Here is a 25773-nt window from a genome sequence, read left to right as displayed (position 1 = left end):
GCATTTTGCAATGCTGTGCTGATGTGTATTATTCACTAGACTTGTGCGTTATATCCAAGTTTTTGCAAAACTCACACAAATGCAGCGGAAAGCTGCCACCAACAGGCACACACGTGCGGTTTTTAAATGCAAGCACGGAGGCTCTAAGAACCTAACAGGTCTCTATCCAGGGACAACGTGGAGCCTCCCAATTTTTGGCTGCCCTGCCTAAGGGCTATACTACAATACACCCACTTCCTTCCAATGGGCACTTCAGGTTTACAGGCCCTCATGCACGTCTCTATCCAGGGACAACGTGGAGCCTCCCAATTTTTGGCTGCCCTGCCTAAGGGCTATACTACAATAGACCCACTTCCTTCCAATGGGCACTTCAGGTTTACAGGCCCTCATGCACGTCTCTATCCAGGGACAACGTGGAGCCTCCCAATTTTTGGCTGCCCTGCCTAAGGGCTATACTACAATAGACCCACTTCCTTCCAATGGGCACTTCAGGTTTACAGGCCCTCATGCACGTCTCTATCCAGGGACAACGTGGAGCCTCCCAATTTTTGGCTGCCCTGCCTAAGGGCTATACTACAATACACCCACTTCCTTCCAATGGGCACTTCAGGTTTACAGGCCCTCATGCACGTCTCTATCCAGGGACAACGTGGAGCCTCCCAATTTTTGGCTGCCCTGCCTAAGGGCTATACTACAATAGACCCACTTCCTTCCAATGGGCACTTCAGGTTTACAGGCCCTCATGCACGTCTCTATCCAGGGACAACGTGGAGCCTCCCAATTTTTGGCTGCCCTGCCTAAGGGCTATACTATAATACACCCACTTCCTTCCAATGGGCACTTCAGGTTTACAGGCCCTCATGCACGTCTCTATCCAGGGACAACGTGGAGCCTCCCAATTTTTGGCTGCCCTGCCTAAGGGCTATACTACAATAGACCCACTTCCTTCCAATGGGCACTTCAGGTTTACAGGCCCTCATGCACGTCTCTATCCAGGGACAACGTGGAGCCTCCCAATTTTTGGCTGCCCTGCCTAAGGGCTATACTATAATACACCCACTTCCTTCCAATGGGCACTTCAGGTTTACAGTCCCTCATGCACGTCTCTATCCAGGGACAACGTGGAGCCTCCCAATTTTTGGCTGCCCTGCCTAAGGGCTATACTACAATAGACCCACTTCCTTCCAATGGGCACTTCAGGTTTACAGGCCCTCATGCACGTCTCTATCCAGGGACAACGTGGAGCCTCCCAATTTTTGGCTGCCCTGCCTAAGGGCTATACTATAATACACCCACTTCCTTCCAATGGGCACTTCAGGTTTACAGGCCCTCATGCACGTCTCTATCCAGGGACAACGTGGAGCCTCCCAATTTTTGGCTGCCCTGCCTAAGGGCTATACTACAATAGACCCACTTCCTTCCAATGGGCACTTCAGGTTTACAGGCCCTCATGCACGTCTCTATCCAGGGACAACGTGGAGCCTCCCAATTTTTGGCTGCCCTGCCTAAGGGCTATACTACAATAGACCCACTTCCTTCCAATGGGCACTTCAGGTTTACAGGCCCTCATGCACGTCTCTATCCAGGGACAACGTGGAGCCTCCCAATTTTTGGCTGCCCTGCCTAAGGGCTATACTATAATACACCCACTTCCTTCCAATGGGCACTTCAGGTTTACAGGCCCTCATGCACGTCTCTATCCAGGGACAACGTGGAGCCTCCCAATTTTTGGCTGCCCTGCCTAAGGGCTATACTACAATAGACCCACTTCCTTCCAATGGGCACTTCAGGTTTACAGGCCCTCATGCACGTCTGTATGCAGGGGCATTGGTGAACCTCACAATTTTGGACTGCCCTGGCAAAGGAAAATACTACAAAGACTCACTTCCTCAAAATGGGCACATTAGACTCAAGAGGCCTTCATGTACGTCTCTTCTCAGGGACATCGGAGTGCCACACAATGTTTTCACGTAAAATCTTTCATGTATTAATCTCAAAAAGTAACATACACCAGCTCTATCTCACTATTGCGTATGTGCCCTTAACATTTCTGCCATGAAAAATCATTTTGGGGTCATTTTGGAAGGTTTTCTGGTGAGTCCGTAAAAATGGCGTAAAACGCGGACAAAATTGTTCACAGCTGTGACTTTTCAGTGATAAATGCTTCAAGGGGTCTTCCCCATGCTGTTGCCATGTCATTTGAGCACTCTTCTGAGACTTTTGTGACATTTTTAGGGTTTCTCCATGCTGCCGGGGGGTCATTTCACAAAAATACTCGGGTCTCCCATAGGATAACATTGGGCTCGTTGCTCGGCCCGAGTACACGAGTATCTTGGGATGCTCGGCCCGAGCTTCGAGCACCCGAGCTTTTTAGTACTCGCTCATCACTAATAGTGAGCCTTTTCTGGCGGGACGTCCTATGAGACCAGACTGGGTGCAGGAAAGCACCAGTGCTGGTGGAACTTCACACATCTTATCTTTCTCTTGCGGGGCCTGGGGCTTGTGAGCTGGAGCTCAGCCCAGGTTCCTTCTGCTGATCGCTGGATAGCGAGGTCAAACAGGACCTTTCCACTGACTCCGGTAACCACCTGGGTCTTGCACCGGATAACCGAAGACTTACCAGCAGTGAACCAGTATGCTCTCAGGCAATCTCCTAACCAGTGAGTAAAATACCTAAACTGGAGCTCTTGCCTCGTTCCCATTATTTACCGGCGATGCTGTCCTGCGCTCCGGCAACTACAACTACCATCATCATTGTCCCCTGGGGTTCAGCCCTACTTGCAGAGGGCCCAACATCCAGGCTGCCATTAACATCAGCCCCAACGGCGAAGGACTGTGCTCCATCTACCTAGCCGCAACCCGCAAGTGGCATCACGACATAAACTTTATTATTTCTCCCCTGTACATAACCCCCTTCAAGCGACCCCCAGGGTCACGGCTACCCAGTGAACTGTCCCCATAAATATATAGCCCGGGACCGAGTACCCCATAGCCCTGGGGCGAGTCATAACTGCATGTATACAAATCTCATACTAGGGGACATATGACTGCCCACTCTCGCTGGCGAAACCGTAGAATCCTGACAGGGTGCGGTGCCCGATTTGTGACAATTGAAAAGTCAGCGATCACATAGAGAGACTGCAGACTTTCTTTACAAAACCTGCACAACCGTCTTAAGAAAGTCAGAGTATAGAGACTTGGCAATGTGTAATAAAAAAGAAAACGTACAAATTTTGTTTCTGATATGAAAAACTAACAAACTACATAGCTAGTGCTCCCTAATATACCGTAGGTAGCAATTTAAGTGGTAGTGGGCCTAGTTGCCATTCCATGTGACTTTTCAGAACAAGCTGTGATATAGAGGTACATGTTGAAGACCACTATTTCTGGCCATTATCTGGACTTGTAGCCTGCCTTTCTTTTTACCAAAAATATACCCCTTCCTCATGGTGCTTAAATCAGAGGATGGACTCCAGATATAATGAATTATGAAAAATCGTCACTCACTTTTTTCTTGTTTTTTTTTCAATTTATTTTCTTCACGTCTCAAACTGTTTGAGAAAGATCGATGGATTAGATTGAAACGCGTCACTATTCTATATGATGACTTGAAGAACATAAATTAAAAGAAAAACAAGACAAAAGTGAGTGCTGATCTTTGATAATGCCTCTCTTTTTACCAGTTATCCATTTAGCCACGCGGGGATTAGTGCGATGTTCGCATGATACTCGGCTCACGCTCGCAGCACAGTGGGAGCCAAGTGTCATGCGAGGGTCATGCCACTGTGGTCCGATCGTGCGATCAAACCACAGCTGTGAGGGGAGGGCCGGTGCTGTGGAGGGGAGGGCCGGATTTATCTCCCTATCTCCTCCGTTGCGATTCTCGCACTGCACTTGCGTTACACCGGTGTAATGTGAATGCAGTGCGATGTTTCTCTCGCCCCATAGACTTGTATGGGTGCGCTTTACACTCGCAGCATTCTGTGACTGTTTTCTCGGTCCGATTAGGGCTGAAAAAATAATTGATCATGGGAGCGGGCCCATAGGGTAATATTGATCCGAGTGGAATGTGATTTTTTTTTTGCATTCTACTCGCTACGTTTTTCTCACCGTTTGCCCTATGCCTTAAAGGTGCGATCTATAATTTTCAGCCCTGTGTAAAATATTGGGTGTAGACTAGCTGCTATGATGTTTGCAGTACACAGAGACATGAGGGAAACCAGCTCTTCTTTCTCTGTGTAGAACACAGATTCTGAAAAAAATAAAATAATAATAATAATAATCTATATATATAATTGCCTTATTCTGTCTGTCTGTCTGTCTGTCTGTCTGTCTGTCATGCTCCAAAATTGTGTCCTTACGGTGACACAAAGCTGATTGGCCGCTGGGCTCGCCATGGCCCCGCCTCCCCACATGGATAGGCCGCTCGCCCAGGCTGCGCCCCCACACGGATTGGCCAGCCGCTCGCCCAGGCTCCACCCCCCCACAGATTGGCACCCTGCAGGGATTGGCAATTCGGCCACGCCCCGCCCCGCCCCGCCCCCCTCACGCAATGCACGCTAGCTCTGGCTCCGCCCTTCTCCCCCCCCATTCCCCGAACTGACACGGCTGTCACGGAGCCACGACTCCCAGGTGAGTACTGTACTACCCGTCCCCCCCCCCGGGAGCCCATATCAGCGTACGCCGCCAACCCAGCCGACACTCGCATTGCTGGCTTTGCCGCCGTATGCTGGTGTGGGCTCCCGTGCGAGCGGGGGACGGGATACTTTGGTAACCATGCTAGCATGGTTAGAAGCGCATCAAGGTCCTGCAGCGGTGGAAGATCCACACGCACACACATAACAGCACACACACACACATACACACACATCAGATCACACTCAATCTCACACACACCTCACACACACCTCACACACACATCGCATCCACACACTCACAGCATCCGGCGATATCGCTTGCTTCTCGGCCTCGATACTGTGCTGTTGTGAGCTTCCAGGACCTGCCGGAGGATCACATGGCCAGAAGCATGTGCTATCTCCGGATGTTGTGAGTGTGAGCGCGTATGTGCGATTTCGTCAGTGTCTGTGTGTGTGAGTGTATGCGATCGGGTGTGTGTGAGTGTATGCGATCGGGTGTGTGTGAGTGTATGCGATCGGGTGTTTGAGTGTCGGCAGAGGAGCACGGCGTGCTGGAGGAGGCTGGGAGCAGAGAGGCTGATCTTGGGGAAGGCTGGGAGGGGGAGGCTGATGCTGGGGGTGACTGGGAGAGGAAGGCTGATGCTGAAGGAGGCTGGGAGGAGAGAGGCTGATCCTGGGGAAGGCTGGGAAGGGGAGGCTGGAAGGAGAGAGGCTGATGCTGGGGGAGGCTGGAAGGAGAGAGGCTGAGGCTGGGAGGGGAAAGCTGATGCTGGGGAAGGCTGGGAGGACGGAGGCTGGGAGGAGAGAGGCTGATCCTGGTGAAGGCTGGGAGAGGGAGGCTGATGCTGGGGGAGGCTGGAAGGAGAGAGGCTGATGCTGGGGGAGGCTGGAGGGAGAGAGGCTGATGCTGGGGGAGGCTGATGCTGGGGGAGGCTGGGAGGACGGAGGCTGGGAGGAGAGAGGCTGATCCTGGGGAAGGCTGGGAGAGGGAGGCTGATGCTGGGGGAGGCTGGAAGGAGAGAAGCTGATGCTGGGGGAGGCTGATGCTGGGGGAGGCTGGGAAGAGAGAGAGGCTGGGAGGAGAGAGACTTATGCTGGGGAAGGCTGGGAGCAGAGAGGCTGTTGCTGGGGACAGAGAGGAGAGGCTGATGCTGGGAGGAGAGAGGCTGATGCTGGGATGAGAGAGGCTGATCCTGGGGAAGGCTGGGAGGGGGAGGCTGAGAGAAGAGAGGCTGATGCTGAGGGAGGCTGAGGCTGGGGTAGGCTGGGAGGAGAGAGGCTGATGCTAGGGACAGAAATGGCTGATGCTCTGAGGAGAGAGGCTGATGCTGGGAGGAGAGAGGCTGATGCTGGGAGGAGAGAGGCTGATGCTGTGTGCAGAGAGGCTGATGCTGTGTGCAGAGAGGCTGATGCTGCGGGCAGAGAGGCTGATGCTGCGGGCAGAGAGGCTGATGCTGGTGCAGCATGGGGGATGGAGCACGATGGGGGGTGCGCAGCATGGGGGATGGAGCACGATGGGGAGTGCGCAGCATGGGGGATGGAGCACGTTTGGGAGTGCGCAGCATGGCGGATGGACCACGTTTGGGAGTGCGCAGCATGGCGGATAGACCACGTTTGGGAGTGCGCAGCATGGAGGATGGAGCACGTTTGGGAGTGCGCAGCATGGCGGATGGACCACGTTTGGGGGTGCGCAGCATGGAGGATGGAGCACGTTTGGGAGTGCGCAGCATGGCGGATGGAGCACGTTTGGGAGTGAGCAGCATGGCGGATGGAGCACGTTTGGGAGTGCGCAGCATGGCGGATGGAGCACGTTTGGGAGTGCGCAGCATGGCGGATGGAGCACGTTTGGGAGTGCGCAGCATGCCGGATGGTGCACGATGGGGAGTGCGCAGTATGGCGGGTGGAGCACGTTTGGGAGTGCGCAGTATGGCGGATGGAGCATGTTGGTGAGTGCGCAGCATGGCGGATGGAGCACATTTGGGAGTGCGCAGCATGGCGGATGGAGCACGTTTGGGATTGCGCAGCATGGCGGATGGAGCACGTTTGGGAGTGCGCAGCATGACGGATGGAGCACGTTTGGGAGTGCGCAGCATGGCGGATGGAGCACGTTTGGGAGTGCGCAGCATGGCGGATAGAGCACGTTTGGGAGTGCGCAGCATGGCGGATGGAGCATGATGGGGGGTGCGCAGCATGGCGGATGGAGCACGTTTGGGAGTGCGCAGCATGGCGGATGGAGCACGTTTGGGAGTGCGCAGCATGGCGGATGGAGCACGTTTGGGAATGCGCAGCATGGGGGATGCAGCACGATGGGGAGTGCGCTGTATGGGGGATGGAGCACGATGGGGGGTGCGCAGCATGGGGGATGGAGCACGTTTGGGAGTGCGCAGCATGGCGGATAGAGCACGATGGGGAGTGCGCAGCATGGCGGATGGAGCACGTTTGGGAGTGCGCAGCATGGGGGATGCAGCACGATGGGGAGTGCGCAGTATGGCGGATGGAGCACGTTTGGGAGTGCGCAGCATGGCGGATGGACCACGTTTGGGAGTGCGCAGCATGGCGGATGAAGCACGTTTGGGAGTGCGCAGCATGGGGGATGCAGCACGATGGGGAGTGCGCTGCATGGGGGATGGAGCACGATGGGGGGTGCGCAGCATGGGGGATGGAGCACGATGGGAGGTGCACACCTCCCCCCAACACACACACACACACACGCGCACTGCACAACACACACACACTGGGAACCACAAACAACGCCCTACACAGACACCCACACACACAGACAACGCTGCACACACACAACACCCAACACACAAACACCACAGCACACACAAATATACGCACATACCGCACAACACACACATTGCTCAAAACATACCTCCCCCCAAAACACACCACACACACACAAACCGCACAACACACACACACACACACACACACAGCGCTACAGACACACAGCGCTCCACAAACAACGCAACACACGCAACACACATACAACACCGCTCTCACCCCCCGCCACACCCAGAACATGTACAGCGCCCTACACAAACACTTGGTAACTACACACAACAACATCTATATATATATATATATATATATAACAAAAATCATACATGAACTACACAATACGTAAATTCTAGAATACCCGATGCGTAGAATCGGGCCACCTTCTAGTAATTAATAAATGTATTTATAAAGCGCCAATATATTCTACAGCATATAATGCAAAGTTTTTTACATTTGCTTGTACTATAAATTTATTCAAAGTTTTTGGAAACAAGAGAGACCTTGTATTGTTCAACCTTTTAACGAGCCTAGAGAGAGAATTGGGGATATTAGCCAAGCCAGGTGTGCAGCACTAGTTAGAAAATCCTCCTTCCATTAGAGAACTAATTTACAGATTTTTCAATTAAAACCTATTAATAAAACCCAAACTCAGCTGGTCTCCATAAATAGAGACAGCAACCCCAAAGTTGATCAGGAGTATTCTCATACTAACATATAACGATCAAGTGTACTACGAGAAAAAAGGGATTGCACTCAGTCCAATTTTATTCAACGAGTGTAACACCTGCCTGGATCAACAGACTCAGGGGGGATGTAATGGACAGACTAGAGGGAAGCCACTCACCAAGCAGGACCCTCAGAACCCTGAAACCCTTTAACCCCTATACAGGGATTTTGAATTACACAGGGCCCTGGAGATCACTACCTGTGGAAGGCTGCGGTCCGATGAGAGTAGTCATCAGGCAGGGTCAAACCAGGAATAGCAGAACAGGGACAGAATCGGCAGACAAGGATGTAATCAGAAAACGAAGCAGAGGTCAAATCCGGATCGGGCAGCGAGGTAAAAAACAGCAGGCAGAAGGGTAGTCAGCAAACACGCAGAAGTCAGCACACAGGAATCACAAAACAGAATAGGGCGGACCAGGAGCCAGGAGATCAGAACTATCTCTGGCAGTGGTTATGTGATAGGAGGGGGAATAAGAAGGGTGTGGTGTCTTCCCATTGGCTGTAGCTGAATGCTGGCAACTTCAGCTGGAAGACACACGCCACCCACAGTCAGCCAGCGGTACTGCAGATCCCAAGATAACCCAGCCCAGTGGATGATCGGAGCCTGCGCCCACCGGTGCTGCTGGCATCGACTCCTCTCCCATCACCAGCACCATCCACGGCAGGAACACGGCGTCGCCTGGTGATCGGGGCAGAAGTCGCTGGAGCAGACTCCGGCGGTGACGTAACAACGAGGCAGTGAGGAGTGGCAATTTTTTTCTCAAATGTATTTGGCCTGAGGAAATATCTCAGCATGCTGATGTCGCGGGCGGAGGAGGGGACGCTGCGCTCTCCCACTGCTCGGGTCCGGCCGCTGCTGCTGCGGCTGCCGCTGCTCTGTGGTGGTTCGAGCGGTGGGCCGGATCCCGGGGACTCGAGCGGCGCTCCTCGCCCGTGATTGAAAAGGGGGATTGCTTGGATTGTGGGGATTTGGATATTGTCCGTGACGCCACCCACGGTTGTGGAGATATTGGTGGCACCACCACTGTTCTAGACAGGGATCCCGGGAGCGGTGACAAGGAGCAGCTTTGTTGTTAGTTCTCCCCTCCGTGGGTAGCGGGTTGGTTGTCCCGGGGCCCGGTGATGGGGTAAGAAATGGATGACAGGCGGGTTACAGGGCCTGGTGAGGTGCAGGGTCGCAGGGGCAGCGCTGTGTCGCACTGCACGGTGGTACTCACTCAGCCAATGATGAGGACACAGTTCTCGGTAAAACACACGGCTGGATGGACGGGTCCCACAGACGGCTGCGGTGTTGTTTCTCCCGGCAGGTTGATGGTGACTGCCTTTCCCTGCACCTATGTACGGTAGATGGTTCCAATGGGTTCCCACCGGTAACCCGCTCCCTAGCTTGGATATGGGCTGGAGGAGCCCCTTTTGCCCACAGGCTCTAGCCCTGGGAAACGGTTGCCTTGGCGGTGGCAGTGTCTCCCTCTCTTGGTTGGACTGTTGCCTTCTGTCGGGACTTGGCTGCTGGGAAACCTGGGAGGTTCCCTTCACTAACGAATTCGGCAAATTCACGGTGACTCCTAGCCTTGCCGGGGTACGTAAGCCCCTGCCAGATGGTGCTGGCTTCTCTTTGCGTACCGGTCCGGTACCGCCGGGCCACCGCCCGTCCACGGTCCTTACGGTAGACTCCGATAGGCCACTCCTGCAGACGGTCACCACCGTCTGCCAACCTTGCTGTACCATCCGGGCCACACACCCGGACGCTGTCAGATAGTTGCTCCACTACCACACTTTCCTTCCTCCAACTTCACTTCCCTCACTGAACTGTCTGCTTTTCCCGCCTCCAGGACTGTGAACTCCTCGGTGGGCGGGGCCAACCGCATGGCCCACCCCCTGGTGTGGACATCAGCCCCTGGAGGAAGGCAACAAGGGTTTTGTGTCTGACTTCGGTGTGCCTGACCGGGAGTGTGGGGTGTGTGAGTGTTGTTCTCTGTGGCCCCTGACTTGTCCAGGGCGCCACATTCCCCTTAGTTAAATGCAGACCGTCCGCGGGCTGCCCGTCCATCACCGGTTTTATTTTCACAAACTGAAAAATAGAAAAACGGTAACACATTACAATTAAAATAACATCTTCCCACATCGGGAGGTACTCTTACTTACATGTTGCAAAACGGTTACGGCTTCCGCTCTCTCCCACCCAAGCAACCTGGCCCTGATGCTGCCCCTAAGCAAACAGGCAGCACCCCTTGACCCCAGTCCTGCACAAGCTGCCCGAGCGGGTTCTGTCCTTTTCAGGGGACCCACGTCCATGGGGAACCCCTGAAACCCCCAGAGGATCGCCACCGGTTCCAGTGGTGGCTGGGCCCCAGCCTGCTCCACTGCGGGCCCTTCCTCCAATCTGCCTCTCCGGAGGTGGCAACGGTAAAAGCCACAACAACATCATTTACATGCCACAAGTTTGTGGTTGCCCTGCTAGTTCTCGGGCCTGTTCATAAGGAGTTCCTTATGCATAATTGCAAAGGGGGTCCCAACGGGGACCAGTTGCCGGCAACGACCGGTTTCAATCAGGCTGACAATCAGGTAGCAAATCAGATGACTTTCACGGTATCATTTACTTATCATTCTTTTTTTTTTTAAAACATTTTAAACGGTACTCTGTGTTCCAAACGGGGAACAACTGCAGCGGGGCTCCGCTGACCTTACTCCGACTCTTCGGTGTCGGCTGGGGGAGGGGACGCGGTGGACACCCGGGCCTCCTGGCTGCCCCTCAGCTTGGCATCCAGCACAAACCACCCCCTCTCCCCACAGTGCCGGGTGTACTGCACCAAGTCGCCCGGCATCAGGTTACGGCCTGGCTGCTCCTCCGGCAGGTGGGCATTAACATCCCGCCGGGCTATGAAGACTTCGGCCTCCAGGCCCGGTTCATATATGAAGCCATAGCCCCGGCGGACATCAAACCGCCTCACCTGCCCTTCATACAGGGGGCCCCGGATGCGGAAGGTCGCCTGCCTCAGGCTCTCCTTCTCCCGGATTGTACGGGCCACCATCTCTGCCTTCTTCTTCTCCCGTTCTGCGATCTCCGGGCCCAACGGCACCGACTCCCTATCCCAGTACGGTGCTGCTGCGAGCTCCGGCGCACGGGTCGGGCCCCGCGAGACCTTCCGGACACTGCCTACCACTGGTAATCTGGGTGGAAGGTTCCGCGGTGACTTGGCCTGGGGTGCTGCTTTGCAGCGGCAACCCGGCGCAACCTCAGCCGAGGTGTGGGGGATGGGCACAGGGGCTTTCTTCCGTTGGGCCTTCTGCACGGAGCGGCCTGTCGGCTCCGGCTCGGGGGAAGTCTCTGTAAATGCCTCCGGCTAGGGCCTCTGGACTTTCCAGGGCAGCACTTCCGGTCGGTCACGGGCTCCGGCTACAGGTCGATCCGCCTGGGCGGACATGCAGGGTACCGCTACCGGTTGCGGGGGTAGCGGGCCTAGTGGCGGGGTCACGGCAGCCGATACGGGTAGCGAGGGAGGTAGCAGGGCGAGAGGGTTCAGACCAGGTCCCGCAGCCGCGATGACCGACCCACTAGGGGTACCGGGGCGTGGGTCACTCACCCTCCCTTCCGAAGCTCCCTCCTCTTCGCGTCTCCGCACGGTTGCTATAACCTCCGCCATGTCGGCCTCCCACTCCTCCAAGAGGAGCTGCATCTTGACCTGCAGGCGTTGTTGGAGCTGCGCGGTCCGGATCTCCACCCACGCCGTGGTTCCAGGCGCGGGGGCTACGGTGCTACGGGACGGCATATACATCTTGCTGGCGGCCTCTCCCAGGAACAAGATGGCTGCAGGGTCCCGGCGTCCCTGCTTTTATAGCCGCGGGCTACATGCGGCCAGACGCCATCAGTCCCCCTTAGTCTCTTTCCGGCTCCTCCTCTACAGGGGCGGGGTTTTGGCCTTCGCGCCTCTACTACTCGAGGAGATGCTCGAGCGGGAATTCTTCGCGCCCAAGATGGCGGCTTCTCCAAATTTTCGGCCGGACACCTCCGGCGGTAACAAGGCACACCTCTACCAGACGGCAGAGCGGTAAGATCCTGTTCACGGCGCCAAGTTGTCACGGGCGGAGGAGGGGACGCTGCGCTCTCCCACTGCTCAGGTCGGGCCGCTGCTCCTGCGGCTGCTGCTGCTCTGTGGTGGCTCGAGCGGTGGGCCGGATCCTGGGGACTCGAGCGGCGCTCCTCGCCCGTGATTGAAAAGGGGGATTGATTGGATTGTGGGGATTTGGATATTGTCCGTGACGCCACCCACGGTTGTGGTGATATTGGTGACACCACCGCTGCTCTAGATGGGGATCCCGGGAGCGGTGACAGGGAGCAGCTTTGTTGTTAGTTCTCCCCTCCGTGGGTAGCGGGTTGGTTGTCCTGGGGCCCGGTGATGGGGTAGGAAATGGATGACAGGCGGGTTACAGGGCCTGGTGAGGTGCAGGGTCGCAGGGGCAGCGCTGTGCCACACGGCACGGTGGTACTCACACTCAGCCAATGATCAGGACACAGTTCTCGGTAAAACACATGGCTGGATGGACGGGTCCCACAGACGGCTGCGGTGTTGTTTCTCCCGGCAGATTGATGGTGACTGCCTTTCCCTGCACCTATGTACGGTAGATGGTTCCAATGGGTTCCCACCGGTAACCCGCTCCCCAGCTTGGATATGGGCTGGAGGAGCCCCTTTTGCCCACTGGCTCTGGCCCTGGGAAACGGTTGCCTTGGCGGTGGCGGTGTCTCCCTCTCTTGGTTGGACTGTTGCCTTCTGTCGGGACTTGGCTGCTGGAAAACCCGGGAGGTTCCCTTCACTAACGAATTCGGCAAATTCACGGCGACTCCTAGCCTTGCCGGGGTCTGTAAGCCCCTGCCAGATGGTGCTGGCTTCTCTTTGCGTACCGGTCCGGTACCGCTGGGCCACCGCCCGTCCACGGTTCCTACGGTAGACTCCGATAGGCCACTCCTGCAGACGGTCACCACCGTCTGCAAACCTTGCTGTACCGTCCGGGCCACACACCAGGACAATGTCAGATAGTTGCTCCACTGTTACACCTCGTGGCTCTCCTGTGGCAAGGAATGAGACAGTCTCCTTGCCTGCCACGAGCGCTCCTGCTCCGCAGCGCCGAAGGTCTGCCAGACTGCGCAGAGTGCAGGAGAAACCTCCTCAGAGAGGCAGCACAAGGGTGACACCTAGTGGTACTCCTGTTGCAAGAAATGAGGCGGTCTCCCATTCCTTGCCTGCCACAGCTCCTCCTGCTCAGCAGCCTCGAAGGTCTGTGAGGTTGCGCAATGTGCAGAGATTTGCTGCTCAGGGAAGCAGTGAGACTCCCGTTATCTCTACACATTGTGAGACCGAGGATCCCAACTCTATTTCCCAGAGGCAGGAGGGTGAGCATGTGCTATGCTTGGTGGATCCTGATTCGCCCACTGACGTCACACGGCTTGATGACAAGGCTGGTGACATGGTGAATCCTGACTGGCCAGGCTGGGATGTCGTGGATCCTGATTGGGTCAAGTCTGTCATCTCCGCCTCGCGCCCGCCCTTGGCTGGAGCTACACCTCCTTAAAAGCTCCTCCTGCCATCATGGCGGCGCACGGCCGTCCTTCTATGTTTGGATGTCTGGCAGCGTGCTGCCACGCCACTGCTCAGGCATTATCTTCTTCTGTGGGCTTGGCCCTTGCTGCTTAGGCAGCACCTGGTTTGCAGGCCGTGTCCCTGCCTTGCTGCTCCGGCAGTAGCTCCTTCTACAGGCCGTGTTCCTGTCCCAGGTGAGCTCCTCGAGTCTCCACTGGACTCACCTGGTTATTGAAAGCACACGTGCTACCCTCGTGCCATATTCTCGTGACTTCCACTGGCACACGTGCGTGGGCACCTCTGTGCTTCCCCGTGCAACAGGTACACCGAGCCGTGTGATCCCTGCCATACAACCCACACGGGTTAGGGCAGACCGGTGTACATAGATCGTCTGTGACATTCCAGACGATCGCTAGCAGCAACCCGCTCACTCTTCACCCACCATAGCAGCGGTCCCTTACACCGCACAGTGGACCTTAGCCGGCGGAAGCTGTCCATTCCCCATCTTGGCACGCTTCCCCGGGTCCCCCTCGTAACACTCCACTACCACACTTTCCTTCCTCCAACTTCACTTCCCTCACTGAACTGTCTGCTTTTCCCGCCTCCAGGACTGTGAACTCCTCGGTGGGCGGGGCCAACCACCTGGCCCACCCCCTGGTGTGGACATCAGCCCCTGGAGGAAGGCAACAAGGGTTTTGTGTCTGACTTCGGTGTGCCTAACCGGGAGTGTGGGGTGTGTGAGTGTTGTTCTCTGTGGCCCCTGGCTTGTCCAGGGCGCCACACTGAGAGTGGACGTGTAAGTTGGTCGAGACTCACCTATTGAAGCTTATGGATGCAAGAAAAAAATCGGATGCCACAGAGACCATCCAAGTGGTGTCTGTTTTTTAAGAATACATTACCATTCTGCTGCATAGGACACTGTATATGGTCCTATAAATGATTATAAAAAAATAAAACCTGCTAAGAAAATAAATGGAGTGCATATGGACCGCATACGGGTGATAAGTGAGAAAAATGAGTCCTACTTTTCTGGCTGAAAATATGACCAATTTTTTTTTATGCACGTGTATGACTCTAGTCACTACTTATGGGTAGTACAAATGGAAGAGTAGTCAAGAAAGCTGGGGTTTAGTAACAGGAGGACATGTCAAGGATTCCAGGAGGAAACAGAGGCATAGTCAGGTCACGATCCGGGTCAGGGATTCCAGGAACACACGTATGGATACAGGGAGTAAACTATAACGTGGTCAGGTAACAGTCCGAGCTCAAAATAACAGGAGGTCGCATTAAGAACAGGGAGCAAGCAGAGGGGAGTCAAACTACAGTCCGGGGTCAAGCAACAAGGATCAGATCACAAAAAAACAGTTTAACAGCACACTCACAAAACCAGAATATACGACTGGCAGGGTTCTAGGAGAGCTTGCTCTGTTAAGAAACAGAGGAATTAAAGGGACAATGGAACAAATGAGCCACCAGCACTTCCCAGAACCAACATGGAAGCCAGCACTGTCAATCTACACTGACAGCTCAGTAAACCAGGTAAACACAGCAGAGCCACTCAAAGTGTGCGAGCCATCCAAAAGCTGCTGGCACAGATAATGAGCAAGTTACCTGAAGATGAGTATCCTTTTTCATTTTAGAAGACAGTTGAAACACTCAGATATTGACTGAAAAGCTGACATTATAATGTTCTGCAACATTAATATAATTAGTATTAATATAGTACCATTTCTTCCATGCACAGCCGGCTTTAGGCTATGTGCGAGTGGTGCGGTCGCACAGGGCGCCGACAGGCCGACAGCAGAGGGGGCGCCCAGGGAGCAGAGCTGTTTACTTTCACTTTGCCGCTCCTAATGCACAGGCTCCAGCAGGAGCTCCCTCCTCTCCCCTCTGTCGGCTCCCTGCACAGCCTCCAGCAGGGGGCGCCCTCCCCACCCCTCCCCTCATTTCTCCTCCCCCCCTCCCTTCTCCTCCCCTCTCCTCTCCTCTCCACTGTCGGCTCCCTGCACAGCCTCCAGCAGGGGGCGCCCTCCCCTCTCCCATCCGCTCTGCACTGTCGGCTCCCTGCACAGCCTCCAGCAGGGGGCGCCCTCCCCTCTGCTCTCCCCTCTGCTCTACCCCCTCCCCTCCGCTCTTCCCCCTCTCCTCCACTCTGCACTGTCGGCTCCCTGCGCAGCCTCCAGCAGGGAGCGCCCTCACCTGCTCTTGGCTTTGTGTCCTTTCTCCTGTCTTTACCATAGAGAGGGGGGAGGGGAAGCAGCACTGCCGGAGATGCTGTTAGAAAAGCCACACTGAACTCCTGGAGCCCAGGAAGTGACTGTATATGAGTATAAAATGCTGTGTCATCTGTAATGTATTATGTGCTGTATGTGTGTGTTATGTATAACATGTGTGTCCTGTATACTGTGCAATATCTAGCTGCCTGTCTATTATCTGTCTGTATGCCTATCTCTCTATTATATATCTGTCTATATCTATGTATCTCTATTATCTATCTATTATCTATCTATCCCTCTATCTATCTATCTTTCTATTATCTATCTATTATCTATCATATATCTATCTATCTCTTATCTATCTATCTTTCTATTATTTATCATCTATCTATCTGATATTTATTTATCTATCATCTATCCAGCGTTGGTCTGGCCCACAGACACCAGTCAATGCCCCAGAGGGCTCTCCAACTGGATATAGAGGGGACCCACCGGCAGGGGCACCACTGGCATCAAAGATCCGGAGCTCCGGCCCAGAACTTCTTGGCCTGAGCCCCGAATCTTCTGCAACCACCGCACTGAACTATGTCGGCGTCACCCTGATACAGTTCAATCCTGTAACAGAGCAAAGCTCCCTGCTCTATCACTGCCCGTCTCCTAAGCCACAGACCGCTGCAGGCCTGTGTCTTAGGAGACCATATATCCACAAGGGCAGAGCAGTGACATCATTGCATCGCGCTGCCTCCGCAGGCCACCATAGAAGAGAAGATGGAGGCTGCCGTGCTGGGAATCAGGATTAGGTGAGTATAATTTTTTTTAAGTTTATATGGGATCTGTGGGTCTCCTGTTGTATATAAGAGGCTATGTGGGGGCCCCTGCTGTGTATGGGAGCCTGTGTGAGGGCTCCTGCTGTGCATAGGAGGCTGTGTGGGGGCCCCTGCTGTGTATGGGAGCCTGTGTGTCTCTGTGTCAGTCTGTGTGTCTCTGTGTGTCTCTGTCTCTATATCAGTCTCTGTGTGTCTCTGTCTCTGTGTGTGTCTCTGTCTCTGTGTTTGTCTCTATCGACATTATATTATCTGACACATTACCTGTCTTATACTAACAATGTCCTTTGTTGCCTATAGCAACCAATTACAGCTCCTATTAATGACCTGTAGCTCCATTGATTTTAATGTAAGCAGGTTTTTCGGCAAATAACTGTAAAGCGCAGGGTTACATTTTCCCCTCAAAACATCAAGACATAGTCTATGACGTTCCCTGAGTCACATGGGATGTCTGCAAAATCTTGTGATTGTAAATGTGACGGTGCGGATTCCTTTAACGGACACACACACACATACACTCAGCTTTATATATTAGGTTACACACCCTACATATGCCCTATACCTGTCTTGTATAGTGTATAATGTCATGTAATTCTGAATATTGACCTGCCATATCCTATAGGTGTGTAATATGCGCTGTGTTAGGATTTCACTTGCCGATTTGAGTGGTCGTCATCTGATCGTTCACTTGTGATTTGCAATGTGTGGTCATCTGCCGAATGACGTCTCCTCCTGCTTCTCTCAAATTGAAAATTATAACTATGACCCCCAGTATAAATTATGAACCCCAGTCTGCAAATCACTGGTGAGTGATCATACAACCACTCAAATTGGCAAATGAAATCCCAACAGTGTGTATTACACATTTTGGGGGTTCGACCAGTCAATGTGCAGAATGTCAGACACAGGGGAGACACCGGTCAGTCCAGGGCAGCAGAGCAGGGAGAAGCCATTGGGCACCGGGCTCCTGGGCTCCTCATCCTGGTGGCATCATCCTCGGCCAGAGATTAAATGTGTTTTATCTGAAATGTGGAAGCATCAGAGTAAAATAAACACGACTGCAATAATGGTGCCGATGTCTGATTCCTTCCACGCGGGGGTCATGCAGGAGGAATCAGCCGTCAGATTCCTTACCTGGTAGCAAAATAACATTGGAGTCTCATATGTTACATGGCGTCACTGCCGTCTGCACATCACATGGAATGGTTTAGGGTATGTTACACGGGTCATCTTTTTTTTTTACCACAAATAAGCAGTGTTTTTGTCCCAAGAGTGCACCAAAACGCACCGTGGCAAAAACGCATAAAAAACGCAATGTGTTTTTGATGCGTTTTTACCACGTTTTGCCTAATGTGGTTTTTAAGTCTAATCTATTGACTGGAAGGGTTCAAAAACGAAAACGCAAAAAGAATTGACAGGTACATCTTCAAAAACGCAGCCAACAAAAGATGCCCAGTGTGACAGCAAAAGAGCAATCCCATAGACTTTGCTGGGAGGAGGAAATGCATGCAGGGGCATCTTTGTGACCTGAAAATGGCAACAAAAGATGTCCTGTGTGAACTTAGCCTTAGTGTCATTATGAAGGCCATTCTGTCAGTGTAATGCATCGTCAGCAGCTGAGGTGTATTATGAGGTTCTGCAGCAGCTGACGTGTATTACACGGTTCTGCAGCAGCTGAGGTGTATTATGAGATTCTGCAAGAGCTGAGGTGTGTATGATGAGGTCCTGCAGCAGCTGAGGTGTGTATTATGGGGTTCTGCAGCAGCTGAGATGTGTATTATAGGGTTCTGCAGCAGCTGAGGTGTGTATGATGAAGTTCTGTAGTAGCTGAGGTGTGTATTATGGGGTTCTGCAACAGCTGAAGTGAATTATGATATTTTGCAGCAGCTGAGATGTGTATAATGAGGTTCTGTAGCATCTGCGGTGTTTATTTTGAGGTTCTGCAGCAGCTGAGGTGTGTATGATGAGGTTCTGCAGCAGCTGAGGTGTGCATTATGAAGTTCTGCAGAATATTACATTATTTGGCACGGATTTATCTTACCAATTTGCCAACAAAATTATTTGCAGCATTGCAAAATGGGGTGAGCCCAGTCTGGTTAATAAAGGGACTACAGTATATATGCCATAGTTCTTCCATACACTGTGCCCCTACCTCATGGTGTGTATGTGGTACTGCACCTCAGTCTGTTCCGGTCACTTTAGCTGAGAGGCAGTGACACATATAACATGAGGACTCTTTATTATGTATAAAGCAGAGATTTTTTCTAATTTCTTACATTCCCCTTTAACATCTGTATTTTGGACATTTTGGTCTGGCGTACACACAGCATCGGCCGCCGACTCCATGGTGCCTTGTCTGGTATCATCTAATACATTTATCCTCAGGATCCCACCAATGGGACCACAACCTGCGCCGCTCTAAGTGTATAGGAATTTATATCATCTCTCCACGAAGAGCAGCAGCACCTAATTCTCAAGATACATGTGCACCCCATTGGGGGGATCCATATGTACCATCCATAATGTAATATCCAGGCATACAGCATGTACGAGATGAGAAGACCCCAATAAGAATAATTTCAGATGGGGTGGAATTAATGTGGATTTGAGAAGCTGATTCTCCAGCACAAATCTGGAGGACTTTATTGTACATTTGGAGAAATCAATTTTCTTAGGATATAAAAAAAAATGGCCTCTGGTCCCCATTTGTTTCCTGGAAACTGGGTACAAAATCAGTAGGGGGGGAGCACCAAGGGACAGTTTTGCACAGGGCACCGTTCAGGCTAAGGCCGGCCCTGCTTCCAATGGCGCTATACATATAAAAAGCGGTATACATAATAAAACCAAGTACAATAATCATGAACAATACAAGACATAGACTGGTAGAGGAGGAAAGACAACCCTGCTCCCGAGGGCTCACAATCTACAGGATGATATAATTTGCAAACAGGAGACATCTGAGTCGATATAAAAAATATTCTTTTATTGAAAATTCTACATACAAAAGGTTTAAAATTTCATGGTTATCATCAAAACATAGTCCCAGTCCACAATTACTGTCTAGTCTGGTCCATAACAATGGATTGGCTAGTTAACAAATATATTGCCATTGCTACCCCATTTTTGTTTTAATTGGCCACATACGATTATGGTTTATTTTTTAAGGTTTGTTTTTTAATGGATAGTTTTTTGATATATTACTGCATGGGGTGCACCGAATCCTCAGATATTTATATATCTTATTGGCGTCTATAATATATCAAGTTGCATCACCATTAATGTCTAGCTCCGTTTATATAGAGCTAGGTTAAATATAGTACACTCTAATTTTAAGAGCTACAATCATATAGTGCATCGCCATGCAGCATATAGAAAAAAGTATCCAAAAATATAAGTCAGATTTTACAATTGCCTCACAGTTATCTATCCTTCTACATTGGATCTCACAGGTGGCACTACATAGGCACTACATAGTATGTGGCACATCAATCACTACCCTCCATTTCATGGTGTTTGCACTTCTAAATAGTACGGCAGTAGAAAGTACGGTAGTAAACATCAATATTTACCCATTGTTACAGGCGGACCACACAGACATGGCAGCTGTTTTTGATATCGACTCAGATGTCTCCTGTTGCAAATTTAGAATGTGAGTTACAAGATATTTCACTAATGATGGGTTTTTGGAACTTTTGTGTAGTATGGATGATATAATTGTTGTATAGTACAATCAGTTTGAAGACTAGAATGATATAAATTACAGTGATGACATCAATTAGAAGTCAGATAATTTTGTATTGTTACGTAACTTCAGGTTAAAGCCTATTATTGTGTATAATGAAGTCAATTTATTCCTTCCAGGTATATCCGATTCCTTCTTCCATTCTTGGAGTCTGCAGAGCGTTATTTCATGGTTGGTCACAAAGTTACATACTACGTATTCACTGAAAATGTCAATAATGTAGTTAAACCCAAAGTAGTTGATGGTCGCATCTTGCAACTACACAATGTGGTTGCTGACCAACGCTGGCAGGACGTGTCAATGAGAAGAATGGATACCCTCACGATCTTCACCAAGGAGTATATGCGAAATGAGATAGACTATCTTGTATGCGCCGATGTAGATATGGTATTCAACGATCATGTAGGAGTCGAAATACTTGGAGACCTGGTAGCTACACTCCACCCAGCATTTTTTCTTTCTGAACTAAAGTCCTTTACATATGAGCATAGACGGATTTCTGCAGCATATATACCTAAAGGACAAGGAGACTTCTATTACGCGGGGGCTCTGTATGGTGGAAAAGTGGAGGAAATTTACAAACTTAGTAAGGAATGCCAGAAAGGTATTATGGAGGACAAGAAAAAAGGTATTGAAGCTGTGTGGCAGGAGGAATCTCACCTCAACAGATATCTGGTGTATAATAAGCCTACAAAGGTACTGTCCCCCGAATATCTCTGGGCCAATGGACTCGGTATTGAGGAGTTCATCAAGAGGAAGCGATTCTTAGCAGTACCCAAAAAAAATGAAGAAGTGAGGAACTAAAATACTGTTATGTAAAGATGAAATATGTCATGTGTTCCTATAGTGAAGAACTAGAAGCCGTTCTGGCCTTGTGTCACATGCTATAAGGGGGTTTATGGCCACTGCCAACAAGGACACTGAACTTTATATTTAATCTTTTATCTGCTGATCGTACTTAGAGTACAAAAAGCAAACAATGTTATTACGTCTAACATTATGCATATGTGTCTTTGTTAAAGTGATTTGAAAAATTAGATTTTTTAAATGTTCTTTAAAGTAATTCCTGGAAGAAAAAGAGAGAGAAAAGGGCGTAACGCAAGAATTCACATTTTCATGGTTTTTTTTTAAGTTCTGGTACTGCTGTAAGCGTTCTTTGTGTTTCGTCAACTTATACAGTTCCAAAGTCATTGCGTCAAGTGATTTGGTTATTAGAACTTCAAGACTTTTTTTTGCAATGGTTTACAAATTACTGTTGTATTTATATAAGTCCATTTTAATTTTAAAGTGCTAGTGCTATTAAATATATATTATTTATTTCCAATTTAGTGGAGGAGGTAAGTATTAAAAGCAGCCAAATAAATTGATGATGTACTATAAATACTAAAGTGCTAGTGTTCATAAATATATTCTATTTCATTTTAATTTAGTAAGCATGACAGGTAATGTAATGTGATGGGTAATCTTGAAGATTTTGGAGCCATGACTGGATTCAAAGGTGGAAAATTTCTCCTTATTGGGTAGGCTAGGCATTGGCCACAGGGAAAGAATCCCCATTTTGGTCCCTTTGTGCCAACGACATTCTGTAAGGTATTCCCCCTAAATTGAAATTTTACTAAGATATCTTTCAGATTCTCAGCTCTCCTATAAGTGATAAAGGTTGTTCCGAGATACATTTCCCCAGTGTTTAGGATCTTGTTAGAATATTGCAATATCCATTAAGTGCCCCCTTCATATCTTGTCAGTGGTCATTGTAAGGTGAAATTAATCTTACCTGGTTATCATTCTTCACTTTTCTCCTTGGCATCAGAAAATCTCTTTTGGTATTTCTTGCCCTTCTGAAAACATTCTGAATGATTGTCTTATTGTAGCCTGATTCCTGGAATTTCAATGAAAGTCTCTTGAGCCTGTTGTGAGAACGTTACACCTTTGGGACAATTCCTTTTAATCCTAAAGAGGGCTTTACACGGAGCGACATCGCTAGCGATATCGCTAGCGATGACACCCGCCCCGTCGTTTGTGCGTCACGGGCAAATCGCTGCCAGTGGCGCACAATCTCGCTTGTCCATGTCACATGTACAGCCCTCCCTAACAACGTCGCTGTGGGCGGGGAACAACCTCCCCTGAAAGGGGGAGGTTCATTCGGCATCACAGCGACGTCACAGAGCGGGCCGCCAATAGAAACAGAGGGGGCGGAGAGCAGCCGCATCTCCATCACTCCCACCTCGGTGCTCGTTGAGGACACAGGTAGGCTGTAGGTCGTTGTTCCCGAGGTGTCACACATAGCGATGTGTGCTGCCACGGGAACAATGAACAACCTGCATCCTCAACAACCAACGATTTTTTGAAAATGAACAACATGTCAACGATGGACAATTTGGTGAGTATTTTCCATCGTTAACGGCCGCTTGTTGGTGTCACACGCAACAACTTTGCTAACGATGCCGGATGTGCGTCACGGATCCGTGACCCCGGTGACATATCGTTAGATACGTCATTGCGTGTAACGGGGCCTTAAGAAATTGTGGTACAGGTATATTCTTGTTTGCTGGTCTAGGATGTTCAGATGTAGCATGCAGGAGTGAATTTACAGCTGTACTTTTGTAGAAAGTTTTAATTTCCACCAAAACTGTTTCACCCCTGTATATCACAACATCAACACACTCCACAGAGTTTTGACTGTGGTTCTAAGACAATTTAATATTACAGTTGTTCATGTTTAATTCCTCTGCAAACTCCTTGAGATCATGTTCATTTTCTTTCCAAATCATTAGAACGTCATCAATGTATCTTGACCAGCGTAGAACATTGTCTGCATTTCTGTCCAGATTGGTGAGAAAAATTTCCCTTTTCCACAGACCCAGGAACAAATTTGCATATGAGGGCATGACATCTTCTTCCATAGCTGTTCCTTGGAACTGTAGGTAGATGATCCCTCTAAAAAGAAAAAAAAATTTAAGGACAAATTCAAGGGCTGTCAGGAAAAGAAATACCTCCCAAAAATATAGGCTGTATGGTGTCATCTATTAAGATCCATCTACATTAAATATTTTGTATTCATTTATGATAGTTATGCACTAAACCAATTTAATATTGAGTTCGGTTCAGGGATTGTTTCAATTGCTTTTTCCTGTCTTGGGTCTGCTCAATTTTTCTATCTTCTCTTTTTCTTTATTTTTCCTCTTTTTCTTCTTTTCATATCTGCTGGATTGACCAAGTAGATTCCAGATACCATTTTTATTTTTTGCTCTCTCCCTTGTCCCACGGTTTTTCTGTGGTGCAGTAGATGAGGTGATATAATGGCTTTTTTTCCAGTTCGTCATTTTTTATTTTTTTGGGGGGGGGACTGTTTTCCTGTCCTCTATTTAGTCCATTAATCCTTTAGTATAGTTATCCTTCAATATTCTGAGTAATCAGTCATGTATATTTTTCATTATTGGTGTAGGTTAATGTTTCAATATGATATTATAGTTTCACTTGGGTACACTATTTGCTCAGTTTTTTTATATGTAATCATAGTCAATTTGTCACTTTTTTATACGAACAAGAGAAAAAAATGATTTAGATAGAAAAATCTCCTTTTTTTACACACGTTTCACCATTATCAACCCACACTGCATCATATTTTATTTCAGGGGGTTTTAAATCATTATTGAGTTATGTCCTTCTTATTAATGAGGGTGCAATTTTTTTTGGTCCTTTATCTTAAAGGGAACCAATCACCAGTATTTTCGTATGTAACCTAAAGCCAGTGCTATACTGGCACTATCAGGCTGATTCTATACATACCTGTAGTTGTCAGCTCGGATGTATAGGTGTTGAAATCCAAGGAAGTAACGTTTATAAAATTAGCTGCTTGTTGAGTAACAGCAGCTGAGGATCCGATAATATCTGGAGAGTATTCATAGTTATCCCCTCCCTCTGTTAGAATTAGCATAAGTATTATACAATCAACCTAGCAGGACCTGTGTGAGGTCATACCCATGTGACCTGGTGTCCAGCTTTGCTGCCTGAGGCCCCGCCCCTTCTGGTCTCATGGGTATGACCTCACCACAGGTCCCGCTAGGTTGATTGTATAATACTTATGCTAATTCTAACAGGGGGAGGGGATAACTATGAATACCCCCAGATATTATCTGATCCTCAGCTGCTGTTACTAAACAAGTAGCTAATTTTATAAACTTTACTTTCTTGGGTTTCAAAACCTAAACATCCGAGCTGACCACTACAGGTATGTATAGAATCAGCCTGATAGTGCCACTACCTCCAATTAGAAAACTAGTATAGTTCTCCTAATATAGCCATGTGTCTTACCTCATGTGCAGGGCATTGCAACTTAGGTATCCATGGTTACGTCTTCTCATATAGTGACAGTTAGTAAGTCAGTTAGTTGCTCGTGGTCATAGCGATGGATACCTAAGTTAAAATGCCCTGCACCTGAGGTAGGACACATGGCTATATGTCTGGCTAGGTACGGGAAAGTACCAAGGAAACAGCAAAAGGGAAGTGTCTAGGGAAAGGGAAGATGGTGACCCCTGACCAAACCTACTGCTGATTCTTGGGGTCCCTCACCACTCTAGATAGGATACACACCTATTTCCCAAGCCAAATACCTGACCCTAGGTATCCCTAGTGATGGGCCCTAAATAGGGAACAGATGGGATAAGCTCTATGTCAACTCCACTAAACACGATAGAAGACACAAGGAGGACACACAGTGGGAAAATGCATGAACTACTTATCCACACATGACACAGGTAGAATTTCAGCAAAGTTTTCAGCAACAATACTACAGAGGAGTACAAGCCACCTGCTTCCAACTTCGGCTTGAATGGACTGAAAATATCACCAGCACCAGCCCAAGAAAGAAAGGGATATTTATATACACCAAGAGAATACTGATGATCAGCAGCTGGGTGGAAGGCGAGCTCCCGCTGGGTCCAAAAGGGGGAGAGATGAAAATCCAGCAGGAAAGCTACCTATACCAATGAGTACTGACAGCAGGAACAATGGAAAGTCAGGGAGGATTCTGCACAGACAAACTAGGAACCTGCTATGCATGATATGGGCCACCAAGCTGACAAGCATAGGATTCCTGACGCCATTGCAGCAGTACCGGTGGCCTTGAGACACTATACACCCTCATGAAGAAGCCCACGCAAAACGTGTCTTGGGAGCTCCGTTTATACTCTATAAATTGAGCTGTGTATTTATTATTTTTCCATTGTGGTTTTCATTGTAATGGATTATACCTGCCATCCTCACGTG

The 25773-nt window shown here is 49.9% G+C and overlaps 1 protein-coding gene across 1 annotated transcript in view; it reads left to right on the top strand.

Annotated features, from left to right (window-relative positions):
- Window positions 1–24309, top strand: part of LOC142248835 (histo-blood group ABO system transferase 2-like) — an 82676-nt gene extending 58367 nt beyond the window's left edge. The window contains exon 4 of the mRNA XM_075320164.1: window positions 20625–24309. Within this exon, the coding sequence (XP_075176279.1) occupies window positions 20625–21309 (685 nt within the window). The 3' untranslated portion in view covers window positions 21310–24309. The remainder of the gene's footprint in view (window positions 1–20624) is intronic.
- Window positions 24310–25773: the final 1464 nt, after the last annotated feature.

This window comes from Anomaloglossus baeobatrachus, chromosome 8, assembly GCF_048569485.1.
Source record: "Anomaloglossus baeobatrachus isolate aAnoBae1 chromosome 8, aAnoBae1.hap1, whole genome shotgun sequence".
In the NCBI taxonomy this organism is placed as follows: domain Eukaryota; kingdom Metazoa; phylum Chordata; class Amphibia; order Anura; family Aromobatidae; genus Anomaloglossus; species Anomaloglossus baeobatrachus.
Note: the sequence above shows the minus strand (reverse complement) of the source record. Positions and strands in the feature narration are given on the sequence as shown.